Source organism: Corythoichthys intestinalis, chromosome 6 (genome assembly GCF_030265065.1).
Source record: "Corythoichthys intestinalis isolate RoL2023-P3 chromosome 6, ASM3026506v1, whole genome shotgun sequence".
Taxonomy (NCBI): Eukaryota; Metazoa; Chordata; class Actinopteri; order Syngnathiformes; family Syngnathidae; genus Corythoichthys; species Corythoichthys intestinalis.
The window spans coordinates 40,121,427-40,139,327 of NC_080400.1; the positions used below are offsets into that span (position 1 = coordinate 40,121,427).

At 39.4% G+C, this 17,901-nt stretch overlaps 1 protein-coding gene across 3 annotated transcripts in view; it reads right to left on the bottom strand.

The window, feature by feature from the left end:
• The window catches only part of vps53 (VPS53 subunit of GARP complex), a 62,292-nt gene that overhangs the window by 36,457 nt on the left and 7,934 nt on the right, over positions 1–17,901 (bottom strand). Inside the window, exons 3-4 of one of the 3 annotated variants that reach the window (XM_057839030.1) lie at positions 12,718–12,767; positions 661–727 (exon numbers count right to left, since the gene is read on the bottom strand). The exons of 1 other annotated variant lie outside the window; for it this stretch is intronic. In XM_057839030.1, the coding sequence (XP_057695013.1) occupies positions 661–727; positions 12,718–12,767 (117 nt within the window). The remainder of the gene's footprint in view (positions 1–660; positions 728–12,717; positions 12,768–17,901) is intronic. One more of the 3 variants, XM_057839032.1, reaches the window with a different exon arrangement.

Consider the following 17,901-nt stretch of genomic DNA (forward strand, 5'->3'; position numbering starts at 1 on the left):
ATGTTTCTTGGTCAAATATCCCGAAGCAATAATTTGCAGATACACTACCCGATAACCTATTTACATTTTAGAAGTTATTTGTTCATGTGTCTTACTCCTTACACTGGGTATAGAAACCAGCAGTCGCTTCAAAAGCTAATTATTCGTCTCTAAAAGAATACAGTGACAGAATATCATAATGAGAGGTGTATTAGAAGAGACTTTTCCCTCCCATCTGCGTAGAAAAAAAGGCAGGGAGACAATTGTAATTGTTAAACATATTTCCAATCACAAATCATCATGCTGGTATGCAGTTTAGCCAAGCTACGGACTCTGACTATAATGTGAAAGAGAACAATAGCTACAAAGAAGTTACCTGCAATACTTGCTTCTGCCATTCACAAATAAATTAAATATAAGACATTGGTTTCTCAATGCAGAATATTACTGTACATATATAATAGTGTGTAAGGAATATTTTTGGTTTAGCAGATGTTACATTCTTTGTATTTAGGGCATGTAGTATCTCAAGGGGCAATGTATACTCGCCTAATTTGCGCCAGCCTATCCCAGCCGACTAACGGGGAGGCAGTAATAAATGTGTAAAACAGTATTAACAACAAGCAATAAAAAAAACCTTTAGGCTGAAAATAGGCTGTGAAAATTTTAACTCCAACTCACCTGCCTCCCATCCTGCCCAACATTGGTTTGACCTCTCACCACTGTCCTGATGTTGTCATCAAGGCGCCTGCACAATGTAAGACACTATTTAAAGAGGATATATACAGTATTCAGTGGTATGAAAAAGTTTAGCAACCCCTCATTTTCAAAATATTCCTTTACAAATCATCAGTTGTAAAAATCAGCAATTTCAGTTAATTATAGTCAAACATACTAATATTTGAAAAGTGGGGGAAAAAACTGTACAGTTGAGGAAAGGGAACAATAATTATTCATAGATGAGGCCCATCATTGGAAAGGGTGTTAATGGCGGTTTTGCAAGTGTTTCTTCTCTTTGCATCTTCTCTAATGATTTGCAACATGGGAGCATCAAAACAACTCTGGATTGATCTGAAAACGAATATTGTTGGTCATGGTTTATAAGAAATATACAAAAAGCTAGTTCAGACATTTCAGCTGTCAGGTTCCACTGAGAAACAGTGAGAAAATTCAAGACCACAGGCACAGTTCTCCATAAGGCCCAGAGTGGCAGGCCAAGAAAAATCTCAAATAAGCAGAGGCGAAGGATGGTGAGAACAGTCAAACTCAACCCACAGACCATTTCCAAAGACCTAAAACTTGACGTTGCTGCCAATGGTGTCTTTGGGTATCATTTCATCGTGCATCAAACTTTGCACAAAGAAATGCTGTATTGGAGAGTAATGTGGAAGAATCCTTTACTGGTCACAAACAGAGTAGCTCGAGTCATGCTAAAGCAGATTTGGACAAGCCAGATTTATTTTGAAATGAGGTACTGCACGGGTAAAAAATGACATTGAGTTGTTTGGACATAAAAATGGGTGGTATGCATGAAGGATGAAAAATCAAATCAAATGAATATTTAGCAACTTTCAAGCAAATAAATGCAACAATGTGCTTCATAAAATGGCATTGTAAAACAAAAACACAAACAAAACAGGAATCCCCCCCCGACCCCAAATCATAACTCTCATTGCCCATTCCTTTTCCCACGCACAGAAGACTCGATCAGGATGAGGAACCAGGTGTTGAAAGGCAAGCTGAGGGGCGATTCCACACCAGGGGCACAGGTAGCGCTGGCCTGGAGACAATAACAAGCCCAGAAGACAGCGGCTACACATCATGAACAGCCTCCACTCCACCTGCTGGGCCCAAGGCTACCTCAGACAATGTCCTCCCAGGCAAGCTCCTCCTAGTATGGAAGCACACCTAGAAGGCAACACTGAAGCGAAATGCAAGATCACCAAAAAATTATAAGCAAATATAATCAGATAAAAGCCAAACTAAAACTGAGTATTCAGTCTCCTTTAAAAAAATATCTGAATTCTTGATGTCCTCAGGCAGGCTGTTAAAGAGGCAAGGACCAAAGCAACTAAAAGTAGCCTCCCCTTAAGATTTTGTTCTAACCCGAGTAGCCTCCCCTTAAAGTGATCCTCTAGTTTTAAGACAAGTAATTCTTAAAAGATACATCTTAGTATGAGTTATAATAATTTGACATTAAATCCCTCTTAATCTTTTCGTTTTAATAAAATTTGTAAAATTATTTTAACTGATTGTTCGCCATGGTTGTTGACGTCGCAGTGCTGTGACGTCACAAATCCCGCTGCCGGACTTCAGCGTGTCATTCATTAGCTATCCCAACATGTCGTCGGTTCGTCCCTTCCAATTTGAACCAGAGCGGAAAAGTGAAGAGCAGAACAGCACTGTCGGTCGTTCACAAGACGAGCAGCAAAGACGAAATGCAGAGCAAGAAATACCTGATGAGGCAAGAGTTGGGCTAAACTTCTGGTGTACTTGCGGCAAGTGCATCTCGATGACAACGGAGCGAGAGAGCGTATGTTGTCGAGAACTCAGGTTTTTGTCAGCAGATCTTCAAGGTGAGTTATTGCGTCATCAAACTCATTCCAATATAATTGTGTAGATTGTTAGCATCCAGAGCTGTCATATGCTTTACATACAGTACAGGCCAAAACACATTGGCATTCGTGCCTTTTTATTTTCTTGACCATTGACATTATAAACTCTCACTGAAGGCAATAAAACTATGAATGTGTGGCGAGCTCGGGAAGGAGGCGGAGTATCAAACCACGGAGCTAATCCGCGTTGTTTTATTGACATTTAGGCTGCAAGAAATAGTAATGTCTGTCTGGCATGCGACCCACGGAAGGTAGCATTATTTCCAGCTGTTCCCTTCACAAAGTACCCCCCCCCCCCCCCAACCACACAACGTGCCAACATAATTCTCGCGATGAGCTTTCAGAGGAGTCCCCTAAAATGGATTTTGACTTCACATGTATGCCATTCCGGCGATGAGAATTTATTGCTTTATCAATGGGGTTGGGACATTTGTGTTGCATAGAATGAATTGCATTGGACGTGCTTTGATCAGTTTGAGTGGCAGCATCACTCATATTAGCTGAATACTGAACACACACACTTACTGCCTGATGAACTGACAGTAGAGGTGAATTATTAGCTTCCTCTGTGACTAGCGGTACGCCTGAAGGTTCGCCTCCCGCTGTAGCAACAGGAGCGGCTTGGGTGCTTAAGAGGGCGGCCAGAGTGTCTCGTCCGTCTCGCTTCATTGCGCGCATTTCACTCGATATCCGAGCAGGCTGAGGCTTCTTGTGCGGGAAAATAGTTGGAACAGCATTTGGTTTTAGTCTGCGCTTATATCTAGCCGCTCCGGTGAGATCTTTCATTAGTTGTCATCTACTAAAATCCTCAAACGCGGTAGGAGAAAAATGGCGACAACAAAGCCTTGGTTGTTTGAGAAGATTTGCTTATCTACAGGCATTTTCCCAAACCTTTCTCCTCTTATTGTCAACAGGAAATTTGTGGAGACTCGCATCACTCTCCTTGTTTCCATTTGACTCGAAATTGCATCCGTAAGCAGCACATTGTGGCATTTTACTTCGCGAGTTAAGCCAGTAATACACAGTTGTTGTACACACGCTACATGATTGGAAAAATATCATCTACGTCATCACTCCGCGCCCGCAGAACATGGCGCCAACTATCGGTCAAAATATGCACTAAATATTATAAAATATTTCCATTGATTTAACATTTTATGTGTTTCTAACGACATATTTTAATATAAGAGAACAATTGTGGTTTATTACAGCCTACATGTCTTTAAAATCGAGGATCACTTTAAGATTGTGTTCTAACCCTAGGAACAGACAGGCCTGTCGCGATAACAAATTTTAGTGGGCGATAAATTATCTCATAAATTATTGCGATATGCGATATTATTGCGCCCCCCCCCCCCATTTTTTTTAACCAATTTACAATAATACAGTGAGAATACAATATATACTAATAGATCATGAACACCTATTTAAACGCAATAAACGTTTACTCTTAAATTCAAAAATACTTTTTAAGAAATCACAACTTAAAACAATAGGCCATGCCTCAACAATATTAACACTAAGGATGCAACAATACTTGGTTTTATATTGAACCGTTTGATACAGCCTCTTCGATTCAATACGCAAAAACATTACATCCAAATGAAAAGCTCCCAAAATGTATTTTCCGAATTTATTTTTGTCGTCCGTCTCGCTAAAATGTCCGGCGCAGCTTTACCTTGAAAAAAAAACAAACTCTGCTGCTAGCAGCCCCCCTCCGCCACTCCTCCCTCAGACTGCATAAAAGATGGTAGCTGTTGCACGAGGATCATTACTCGTGAGGAAAGACAGACACTTAAGGAGGCGGCTGGCCGGCTTCAGTATCGTACAGATCAGTTGTTTGGCAGCATGTTGGGTGAGCTGATACAGTATGCTATCCCCATTCGAACATGTTAAACAAAGACTTCTGTGGTGTTTGTTAACTTTTTTTTTTTTTTTTAATGCCCGACAACACTCGCGCGCACACACTAGATATCATCAAATAGCAATAATTGCAACCTAGATGTGCTACGTTAGATCCCATGCCATTGGCTGCGTGAGCCCAGACTGATCATGGGACGCGTAGTCCATACACTACATCGATTAATTAAAAACCGGCATGACTGAATGGAAGTTAAGCAAGCCAAATCAATACATACCAGTGACTATAGATAATGCTGCAAATATTGTTAATTCAGTACTCGGACCACAAATAGGATGTTTTTCTCATGTGGTAAACATACCTGCTAAGAGAGTAATAGCAATCAACAGTGTGCCCCGCCTCTTTTTACAAACAGTAAAGATTGTTCTCAGCACTTTTATACAAAATTTCTTAAGATCTGTAAGAAGTAAGCACATAAATATTATGCACTATAACGCATGTTTAAGTGATGGCATTGTTATGTTTGCTTGTTAGCAAAATAAAAAATTTAAAAAAATTTTTTTCAACACTTGTATTTTTTGTTTCAGAGCATTAAATGCATTGAATCGAATCGAAAATCGTGTCCCTCGTATCGAAAATCGTACCGAAACGTGACTTAACTGTATTGTTGCATCCCTAATTAATACCTCGCAGAAACACATATTAAATAAAATGTCTTTTTCAAGATCAAATTTAAATTAATAACTTAAGCATTTAGGCACAGAGGTATAAAGTTGTAGCAACACAAAAAGTTGCACTGCAACAACAAAAGAGAAAAATAGAGTATTTAAGAAGCAGTAACAAAAATTTGGCTTTAATAAGTATCAAACAAAATTAAAAGGAGGTAAAACGGTCTCATTTCTTCAGCAATGTAGCGGACTACACTTTCCGTGAGGGAACGCCATTTTGCGCGGTCTCGTTTGTATTTCTCACATCAAGTGAACACCTCTGTAATTGTCAATTGATGTAACGAGGAAGGCATCTTACCAAGCAGTGAAAACTATAGAGGGAGATCGTGTTTCAAATGAGCATGTAGGTTTGTTCTGTTGGCCCCTTCTTGTTGAAACAACCTCCAAACACATTTTGCAGACTGGTTCATCCTTTTTGGTTGCCTCGCCATTTTTCATTTGGTTTAAAATCAGAATATTCCCACACCGGGGCTGTGTTGTTTGTCTTGGAAATCAGGATTTTCCGTCCATTTTCGTCTTCCTCACTCTGCATGCTCATTGCTGTGCGCTTGGCCACCTCCATTGAATGATGGTCACTCAAACTCAAATGTATAAAACAAACATACCCAGAAGTCAATAAAACAGAGTGAGTCCTCGTCGCAGAATATTGCATAGTTGGTAACAAGGAAGCCGAACTTTTAACAGCACCTCTGCCACACAACTGCCGCACGAGCGCGTAAGCACGTGCACGCGAGGCGATAAATCGCAGCGGGAAAATTACCGCCTTCATTTTTATTTACAGTGCGATAAATGGAATTATTGCATATCGCGACAGGTTTAGGAACAGATAGAAGGATGGTGCCAGTGGACTTTAGGATATGTGATGACCAATATTGTAAAAGCAGATCAGATAAATCAGATGGGCCTAAGCCAAGGGTTGGCAATCAAAAATGTTGAAAGAGCCATATTCGGCCAAAATAACAAAAACAAATATGTCTGGAGCAGCAAAAAATTAAAAGCCTCATCGAAGCATTATGATGAAGGCAACACATGTTGTATGTATCTATATTAGCTTCTATCAAAATGACTAAATTTGCTATAAATACAATGAGCCTTCTGGATTAATATTTTATTTTCCTTGCAGTGCGTTCTATAAAGAATGACGCACCACGTGACTACTTGTTGTTGTACAATGCTGCCTCAAGTTTAACTTCATTACAATATTAATGATTAAAAAACACAACAACAACAAAGTAGAATGTGCATAACATGCCCCTTATTTGGGCTACAAAAATAGTGAAAAATGCAGCCTGCGTTTAAGAAAAATAAAACAGCACCCTTTTGAAAAAGTATATAATCGGAGTTCCCGTACCTGCATAAAAGCGCAGAGTGTTCAAAATCTATCACATCACACGACTCATCACAGGTATGCTGACATGAATTAATGTCCTTGATTTGCTGATTGGTGATGTTGCCTGCCATTTTAATGGCCCTTTCCTTCACTGTCTTAGTGCGAGAGGCATGTACAGTGGGGAGCAGGGGTCGCGTTAACCGAATATTTTCCGTCATTGACCGATTTTTTAAAACGGTGACGGAAAAAACTGAAGTCCATCTGTCATTTTGACAGGTTGCATTTCACACCCCAGACCACAGGGTGGCGAGTGAGCATATTAATTAGCTATTGTCTCTCTTGATGCATGACGTCATTGGCCTTACTCTGAAAAATGTCAAGGCAACCGAGTGTCCGAAGTTTCTTCAAAAAGCCCCAAAACGACGATGGTGTTGATAAAAGAGGTGAAAAAAGAGGGACTGCACAAGCGGGCACGCAATTCAAGTCCATGCGCACCAGGAGGAAAGTGTGAGACTGCGTTCAGGCCACAGCAGGTGAACTGTTAATTTCATTGTTTCATATGTAGCCTACCTACTGGGGCGACAGTCAGCTGTTTTTGTCACTGCGGAGAAAAAGTTACATATTCATCTGCTTGATGTGTGATGGCACGCTGTGGATTCTCTGTTAAGCTTGTTCGGACAGAATTTAAAATGAATGAAAACTAAATACTATTGAATATGTTGAAGCGGTATGCAATGTTAAGAGTCTTGTTAGCTCGAATTGCTGTGTCCAGCTGCTGTAGCTCTGCTGCTCTCTGTGAACTATCTATTCAAGCCGGAACGCGCGCGGCTCTTAATTGTCTCTGTCACGTGACTGTGTCGTAGCCGGTAACGCGCTCGGCCAAATGGACACACAAGTACGGAAGGTGAATTATGCCAAACAAAGGGTAACCACAATGTCATTATCATCATTTTAAAAATTTAAGTGACGGGTAAAAATAGATTATGACCGGATTTTTATGACCCTGTCAGTCAAAATGACAGACAATGAAAAAGTCTAGCGCACCCTCTGGTGGGGAGAACAAGTATTTGATACACTGTCAATGGGAAAACCCATTGGCAGTGTATCAAATACTTGTTCTCCCCACTGTATTTGATTTTCTGCACCATCTTGGTTTTGTTTTTGAAGTCTACAAATAGGTGTTCTGAATTAGAAAACGCAGATCAGTTCACGGCAGGATAGAGCTGCCGGTGTAGGTTTACACAGTCGCCCTGTTGATAGAAACTTGCATCACAGGCTATGATCCAAATCTTCTTTGACAGAAATGTTGAAATGTAATATTTATTCTACATTTTTAAAGCATTGGAAAACTTTACGATTGTTTGTGTCATGTTTGTTCTCCTGCAGAGACCATGTTCAAAATAAAAATATATTTCCCTCCCCCATCTTTTTCCATTTTCAAACACTTTTAACACGCTCCAGGGAGCCACTCGGGCAGCGCTAAAGAAAACATGGGTTGCCAACCTTCGGCCTGGACCATTATTTAAGACACTTAAAGACTGAAATAAAGCCAATGCCAAACTGATGTAGTTATCACCCGCTGATTTTGTCAACAACCGTGCAGCTGAGTTTTGCAATAACTGCAGATTGGTGATACATTTCTTTCGAAGACCAGAGAATTAAATAGCCGAGGCGACATTGGATAAAAGTACATAGCTGTGATTGCTTGAGAGAGAAATGAGTGAACTCTGGCTATGTTTATCTGATGATAAAAACCTAAGACTAAGCTTAGAGTCAAAAGTGACGGCCAAGGTTCTTACAGATTGAGTAGGTTTTGTGACATCACGCAGGGGCAAGTAGTGGAGGGACGCTATATTCCTTGGCCGGAGATGAGGAATCCTGACAAGATGGCCGTCGGCCCAGACACTACATTTCCCAACATGGCACACAACTCACCCAGGTGTGGCTGCTTAAGCCACTTGATCGCAGCCGGCCTGGATGAGTGGATAAAAAAAGACCAGATTGAGAGGAGAGGTGCGATGGAGATTGACACAATGCTAAAATTTTGTTGATCTTGAAGAACAGGCCTAGGTTGACCCTTCTAAGGAGTTTAATTTTTTATTGTTTTTTTATCTTCTTTGCCACATTTTGGCCACTTTCTTTTGGGGGAAATCCACTGTTTATCAAATAAAGAAGCGGTGTGATTGGAACCATTGGCGTCCGGGTCTCCTCCCTGTCCAGGCCTACCTCTTGTGTTGCCAGAGTTTAAAATAATTTAATTCAGGTAGTTTATCTCAGCTTCGGGACCAATATTGAAAACCTCAGTTTTGTCCTGGTTGCGCTAGTCATATGATGTAAAATGAATATGCTTCATGAGATTCCCATATCTCCAACATGATATGTATAATATGTTGGGCAAAAAGTGAATAGGTAAGCCTGCAGCCCTTATGCACCATTTGGTCACAGTATAGAATGACAGCTATGCTTACCCCCAAATTCCACTATCTCCAAGTGCGCCTCACTCAGCTCCAATGCGGGCCGCTTATGTGTGGGCCGCGATGCCCAATGCATATATCATGCAGTCCGTACACCCGTGGACTATAGATGCGCATGTGCAAAACGGAGACCAGATCAGATCAACACAAAGTTTATTTTTGTGACTAATTTCAGAAAAAAGGCATATACTGGACTGTCTCAGGAAATTAGAATACACAATATTCTAATTTTTTGAGACAGTCCTGTGTATATATACAGGACTGTCTCAGGAAATTAGAATACACAATATTCTAATTTCCGGAAATTAGAATACACAATATTCTAATAGAATATTGTGTATTCTAATTTCCTGAGACAGTCCAGTATATGAACCTAAAATGCACAAAGGGCAAAAGTAGAGTTTTGCTGCGGTTTGATTCCGTTCAACACACGGACGCAACCCCACCCCACTACAAATCCACACACACATGCGCAAGCACACGAACATAGAAATCAGCTTCAGTAAATCAGTCCAGAAGTATAGCTCGCTTTTTACGGTTTCTTTTTCTCCGCAATCACTCAGGTGCTGCACCTCACAAAAAATATGCAATTGTGGTGTCAGTAACCCACCAATGGGAGTGTCACATTGCCGCATCAAACGCACCAATAGGAGGGTCACGTTGACGTATCATTACGGCGCCGACAGTATTCCTAGTGACGCTACAATAGTTTTAGGAAGAATGTTATTTGCTTTAGTCATTTTAAAATATATTTTATTGTTTGGAGACACACAAGCACTGTACATCCCATGCAGATGACCTTTTTACATTTTGTTTTGTGTAAATTTCAATAAATTATACTAAATATTTGATGCATAACATTTTTATTAACATTACTAACTGAAAGACTGGATATTGCTGCCATCCAAGATTTTATATCTAAAATGCATTTAAAAGGGCATCAATTGGTCCAGTGTCATCAGGTGATATGGCATCTGTGTGTCATCGGCATCACTGTGAAAGTTGATACCATGTTTCCAGTAAGGATGCAACAATACTTGGTTTTATATTAACTAAAATGCATGTTTATATGATGGCATTGTTATTTTTGCTTGTTAGCAAAATAAAAAAACGAATCAAAAATCGTGTCCCTCGTATCGAACCGTGACTTAACTGTATCGTTGCATCCCTAGTTTCCAGACAATATTCTAATGGGGAAGCATATAAAAATAGTACTGGAGCTAAAATTCACCCTTGGGGCACCCCACATTTGATTTCATGAATTCCTGGGGAACATATATCTATACTTACAAAAAAAAGTTATTGTTACTAGTTAAGACCTAAGCCAGTTCTAAAAACACTCCATGACAAACACTTGCTACCCACAGTAAAATTTGGTGGTTGTTCCTTCAAAGTGTGGAGCTGTGCGACCAGTGCAGGTACGAGCCATCTTATTTAAGTTGTAGTTCATACGAATTCCAGTCAGTATTAGCAGATTCTTGAGAACAATGTTCAAATATCACAGATGAAGTTGAAGTTGTGCCAGGGCTGGATACTTCAACATGACAACAAGACTAAACAAAATCTACAAAAGTATTCATGCTGTTGGAAAGGTAAAACGTACTGGAATGGCCATCTCAGTCCTCAGATATGAATATTATTGAAAACCAGTTGTGTGACTTAAAGCGGGTTGTTCATGCTCGGAAACCATCAACCTGACTGAACAGGAGTAATGGTCCAAAATACAGTGCCTTGCAAAAGTATTCGGCCCCCTTGAATCTTGCAACCTTTCGCCACATTTCAGGCTTCAAACATAAAGATATGAAATTTAATTTTTTTGTCAAGAATCAACAACAAGTGGGACACAATCGTGAAGTGGAACAACATTTATTGGATAATTTAAACTTTTTTAACAAATAAAAAACTGAAAAGTGGGGCGTGCAATATTATTCGGCCCCTTTACTTTCAGTGCAGCAAACTCACTCCAGAAGTTCAGTGAGGATCTCTGAATGATCCAATGTTGTCCTAAATGACCGATGATGATAAATAGAATCCACCTGTGTGTAATCAAGTCTCCGTATAAATGCACCTGCTCTGTGATAGTCTCAGGGTTCTGTTTAAAGTGCAGAGAGCATTATGAAAACCAAGGAACACACCAGGCAGGTCCGAGATACTGTTGTGGAGAAGTTTAAAGCCGGATTTGGATACAAAAAGATTTCCCAAGCTTTAAACATCTCAAGGAGCACTGTGCAAGCCATCATATTGAAATGGAAGGAGCATCAGACCACTGCAAATCTACCAAGACCCGGCCGTCCTTCCAAACTTTCTTCTCAAACAAGGAGAAAACTGATCAGAGATGCAGCCAAGAGGTCCATGATCACTCTGGATGAACTGCAGAGATCTACAGCTGAGGTGGGAGAGTCAGGACAACAATCAGTCGTACACTGCACAAATTTGGCCTTTATGGAAGAGTGGCAAGAAGAAAGCCATTTCTCAAAGATATCCAGAAAAAGTCTCGTTGTAAGTTTGCCACAAGCCACCTGGGAGACACACCAAACATGTGGAAGAAGGTGCTCTGGTCAGATGAAACCAAAATTGAACTTTTTGGCCACAATGCAAAACGATATGTTTGGCGTAAAAGCAACACAGCTCATCACCCTGAACACACCATCCCCACTGTCAAACATGGTGGTGGCAGCATCATGGTTTGGGCCTGCTTTTCTTCAGCAGGGACAGGGAAGATGGTTAAAATTGACGGGAAGATGGATGCAGCCAAATACAGGAACATTCTGGAAGAAAACCTGTTGGTATCTGCACAAGACCTGAGACTGGGACGGAGTTTTATCTTCCAACAGGACAATGATCCAAAACATAAAGCCAAATCTACAATGGAATGGTTCAAAAATAAACGTATCCAGGTGTTAGAATGGCCAAGTCAAAGTCCAGACCTGAATCCAATCGAGAATCTGTGGAAAGAGCTGAAGACTGCTGTTCACAAACACTCTCCATCCAACCTTACTGAGCTCGAGCTGTTTTGCAAGGAAGAATGGGCAAGAATGTCAGTCTCTCGATGTGCAAAACTGATAGAAACATACCCCAAGCGACTTGCAGCTGTAATTGGAGCAAAAGGTGGCGCCACAAAGTATTAACGCAAGGGGGCCGAATAATATTGCACGTCCCACTTTTCAGTTTTTTATTTGTTAAAAAAGTTTAAATTATCCAATAATTTTTTTTTCCACTTCACGATTGTGTCCCACTTGTTGTTGATTCTTGACAAAAAATTAAAATTGTATATCTTTATGTTTGAAGCCTGAAATGTGGCGAAAGGTTGCAAGGTTCAAGGGGGCCGAATACTTTTGCAAGGCACTGTACCTTTAACCAAAATCTAGACCCTTGTTGGAAGCGATAGAGAGCATTTAGAGGCTGTTACTTTTGCAAAAGGAGGATCAACCAAATATTGATGTAATATTTCTGTTGGGTTACCCAAATTTATACACCTGGCTTCTCTTGTTTAAAGAATTATTACACACTTCCTGTAACTCCTATAAACTTTTTCCAACTTCTCAAATATTACTGTTTGACTGTTATATGATGTACGGTATCTAATTGAAATTGTTGGTCCAAATAATCAATGATTTATAAAGACGAAAATTATCATGGGTGCCCAAACCTTTTCATACCACTGTATACATATACTGTACATACATATTGCTGAGTTAGCAAATGACCACAATGATTAAGATCTACTCACCTTATTTTCAGACGTATCTTGTTTACCACATCATCGATATTAGCAATGGACTGGAGGGGAAAAAATGAAGCAAACAAGAAGCGACAACACTTTAACACGAGTCTTCTAAAATTATATCCGTTTCATGTTATATTTATGTGACAGCATTTCTGTGAAACGTTCTCTGCAAAATCCTTAAAGATCTTTTTGATCTAGCTTGCTTTACAATTCTATTTTATTAGCTTACAGAGCCCCCTCATGGAAATTTAGGATATCTACATAACTAGACTTGTAAACACTTCACAGCCATGAGAGGATCTGCATCCATCCATTTCAGACATTTTGATCTAGACCTTTTCATGTTTGCATCTGGGTGACAGAATGAGACTGATTACAGCTGGGGTCCATTGAAAATGACAAAACTTGTTTTGTTTGTAGTTGCACTACCAGATATTTCCCTGAAGGTTGGTGTTTTACGTGTCCTCTCCACGCCCTCTTTCCAAAAATCTAAATTAATCAAAGAGAAGACAAATCGAGCGGAAGCCGTGAATAGTTGTACAGAGAAGATCGCAAGATTGCCTGCTGGCAGAGTAGCCACTTCAAAAATGAAAAACTGGAAACCAAACAGTCATCATTGGGTTTGTGATAAGCGTTTTTTCAGTTCCAGTTTGGGCGTTAGCGGAGACATCTGAATGCATGCTATTTTCCCCCCATCTATCGCCATAATGTGCCAACGACTGCTGTGTTTTAGGCATAAACATGATAAAGCATGTTATGGTTTGATCTGTTCTTTTTTTCATGACATTACATGCTAAGATATACGATATGTAGTCACAAAAAAACAGCATTTGCATCGCTATAAAAACAGCAAGCACAATAACGCAATTTGGTTTGAGGGCATTGGCATTAGCAGCATATAAAATGACCCAAAACAATGCTCACTTATAGGAATAAAGAAATCAGAAAATCTTTGAAGATCTGTTTGTCCACTGAGTAGCAAGCCATATTCGCATCGGGTAAAGTTTACTACACTAATACAAACTGCTTTAAAGTAAACAAGTTACATGTACATTGGAAAATTTTCAAGTGCTCACGCCCAGCCCCTTGAAAAGACCTAAAGAGACACATATGAGTCCAAAAATAAGTGTTAACATAGCTCGGCAACCTCATCATTATAATTATTTTTAAATTGATTCGCTTATTTTTAAATTGATTCGCTGCCATTGATGTCAATGGACATCCAATCAATGACCCCATTTTCCTGTTTTGGGTTGAGCTGCCTTGTCAGTGATTCTTGCCATCAAGTAAGTCAGCCAGCTTGCACATACAATGGCGTTTAGCGGGCTTTCCAAATAAGGAAAACAAAGCTCAAATATTGATGACATAGCTCAAAAGGCCACCAACTTGCCTAAAAAAATAATTTAGCCGTTCCAATTTAAAGTAGCTGAATTTTTTGCGTGGAAAATATGTACTGTCAAAGTCAACCACATAGACCAACAGATGTTGTTCCCTGACCCCCCCTTCAAAATCTTCACTTTATGTTTTCTATGTTAGTCATCTATAAACTGTGTAGATTTGACTGCAATAGAGCAGTTCTCACATCGTTTTTGAATGCAATAAAGGAGAGCGGGGTTGGTTGTCATACTTGCTATAACTCGCCCACCAAAGGGCAGCGTTGCGTTGCGCAATATCATTATTGAAATAATCAGCATTACGACAATAAAAAAATCTACATTGTGTTGACTGAAGGGTGTCCCATCACTGTAAGGTAAACGCCTTTTAACACTTCCAGTAGCAGCACACAGTTTGCCACGTGGAAGCCCGTTCATTGTGGATGTCGGAGAGTGCATTCAAAACGGAAGTAAGTGCAAAGCTTGAGTGAACTTTCCACGGAGGGGTGGATCACCAAATAAAAACTTGTTCTGTGTAAGAGCGGCACACTGTGAGCACTTCCAATAGCGGTGGTGCAGGCCTAGTGATATCAATGCTGTTTTGGCGGAGGAAGTTGGAAGAGGAAACGTTGATAAATAACTTGAAAAGTGCCTCTCACACCTTTTCTTGCTAAGTCAAATGCTATCTCTAGGCGCGTTTATGTGGAATTGTGGATAATGAACGTAAATCTTAATCTTACACGGCTAATATAATCTCCCTGATTCCTTAAAATATATTTTCTCGGGCATGAATGACAAATAAATGCATTAGTGCATGGGGACCTTAGTAAATGGGCTTGCCAGTCACCACTCTTCACTTCTTGGCTCTGTCTACATCAGCCCTACGTGGGCTCCTAGATTTTGCCATCTTGTTGTGCATTGCCACGGGACCCTTTCACACTGGGCTGCCGATAGTGTGAAAAGGCCTTAAAATGTTATTCGTTTTTTAAAGATCAATTTCAAAATTTTAAGATGGACTGTTCTTTTTATGGGCTTTTACTTCATAGGTTCTACGTTATGAAAAGTGCTGGCACTAAAAAGTAGTTTGTGGCATGAGTAACAGTATTGATTCACATTCTTTACCCAGTTGAATGCTAGCTGTTAGCCCATATTCAATAAGAATGAAGTAATTCTTACACAAATTCATTCTCTGCTCAACTTTTTTTTAGTGCTGCCACGAATAATCGATTAACTCCAGTAATTCGATTAGAAAAAAGTAGGGCTGTCAAAATTATCGCGTTAACAGGCGGTTATTAATTTTTTTTAAATTAATCACGTTAAAATATTTGACGCAATTAACGCACATGCCCCGCTCAGATTAAAATGACAGAAGTGTAATGTCTGCTTGTTACTTGTTTTTTTATTATTTGGCGTCCTCTGCTGGCGCTTGGGTCCAAATGATTTTATGGGTTTGGGGAGTGAGCTTGGTGTAATGACATCAACAATGGCGAGCTACTAGTTTATTTTTTGATTGAAAATTTTACAAATTTTAATAAAACGAAAACATTAAGAGGGGTTTTAATATAAAATTTCTATAACTTGTACTAACATTTATCTTTTAAGAACTACAAGTATTTCTATCCATGGATCGCTTTAAGAGAATATTAATAATGTTAATCCCATCTTGTTGATTTATTGTTATAATAAACAAATACAGTACTTATGTACCGTATGTTGAATGTATATATCCGTCTTGTGTCTTATCTTTTCATTCCAACAATAATTTACAGAAAAATATGGCATATTTTATAGATGGTTTGAATTGCGATTAATTACGATTAATTAATTTTTAAGCTGTAATTAACTCGATTAAAAATTTTAATCGTTTGACAGCCCTAGAAAAAAGCTTTGAATCAAATTTTGCTGCTTCGAGGATTTAATTGTTGCGTGGTGTTGTAACGGTTCGTAGTGAAGGTGTTTGCATTTATTTTTATTAATTTGGGTGGATACAATGCCCTCTAGTAGCAACAGTGAATATGACATAACTCATTTAGAATGGCTGGATCCAGCTGCTCCCTGTTAAAACAACACGAAGGAACTTTTCAACCATTATAAAATATTTTCATAACGTTTGTGATGATATGTTGACTGACAACTAGTTGAATGACACCTCTGTTATGGCTTGAGGGGGTCTGTATCGCTTTCATCAGCGCTAAATAACTTTGTAGAAGGTGGCAGGAACCCTGCCACATATATGAACTACAAAAATTGTGATTGCCTTAAGTCATACATCACTTCGTCCCTTCTCCATTCGTTGTAAAGATGGAAGTCGATGCGAACGCTTTGCGCAAATTCTGCAGAGATATCAGAGTAACAAGACAAAGTTTTTGTCTGAGGAGACAAAAAAAAAAAATAAAGAAAAAGGGAGGCTACCAGAATAAAAAGACACTCAAAAATAAACATTAGGCCGGCTGTCACTCGATGGCGTGACTCGGTGATCGGCTGAAGTTGTCAGCGAGTGAGTTGCTGATGACTTTGGGTGACGTTTATTTTTTGATTTTATTTTTTTTTTTATTTCCATTTATTAGTATCATTATTCCGATTTTGATTTATAATACATTTGTTTTGTATGTGTAATTGCTATTAGTAATTGTACCTGCAGTATTTATTAAGGATTTAGCGTAGATTTTTGGGCTGTGGAACGAATTCATCAATTTATAATTTATTTTTATGGGAAAATTCCGCTCGACATACGACCATTTCAACTTACATACAAGGTCCTGGAACAAATTAAATTCATAGGTAGAAGTACCACCGTACGTGTGACATCATGTTAAAACTAGAAACTGCAATTTCGGGAGAAATTACACACCTTGGTCTTTCCTCTGTGGAGATACAGATCTTAGCCCCACTCAGGTCTATCAATAGAATGGATCATAATGCCAGTCATTGGCAAAAAACAAAGTAAAAGCCGTTAGAAATGAATGGGAGAATTGGACGTCGATGGACGTCAATGGCGGCACCTTTCATAATTGTTAATGGAATCGGGGAAGTTTGGGGGACACGTCCTAATGATATCTAGTCATTTTCTGTTGATTTGGGAAAAAAAAAAAAATTCCCATTGAAAATGAATGGGAAAAATTTTGGACGTCCATGGACGTCAATGGTATCAACTTACATAAGCGTCAATGGAATCCAAGTACATTGGCATCAATAAAATGAACAAACATGAAGAAATGCCATTGGAAATGAATGGGAAGTTTGGACGTCCATGAACGTCAATGGCATCACCCTCCATAAGCGGCAATGCAATCAGGGACATTTGGGGGACACGTCCTAATGATATCTAGTAATTTTCTGTTGATTTGGGAAAAAAAAAAAAATCCCATTGAAAATGAATGGGAAAAATTTTGGACGTCCATGGACGTCAATGGTATCAACTTACATAAGCGTCAATGGAATCCAAGTACATTGGCATCAATAGAATGAACAAACACGAAGAAATGGCTTTGGAAATGATTGGGAAGTTTGGACGTCCATGGACGTCAATGGCATCACCCCCCATAAGCGGAAATGCAATCGGGGACATTTGGGGGACAAGTCCTAATGATATCTAGTCATTTTCTGTTGATTTGGGGAAAAAAAAAAAATTCCCATTGAAAATGAATGGGAAAAATTTTGGACGTCCATGGACGTCAATGGTATCAATTTACATAAGCGTCAATGGAATCCAAGTACATTGGCATCAATAAAATGAACAAACATGAAGAAATGCCATTGGAAATGAATGGGAAGTTTGGACGTCCCTGGACGTCAATGGCATCACCCTCCATAA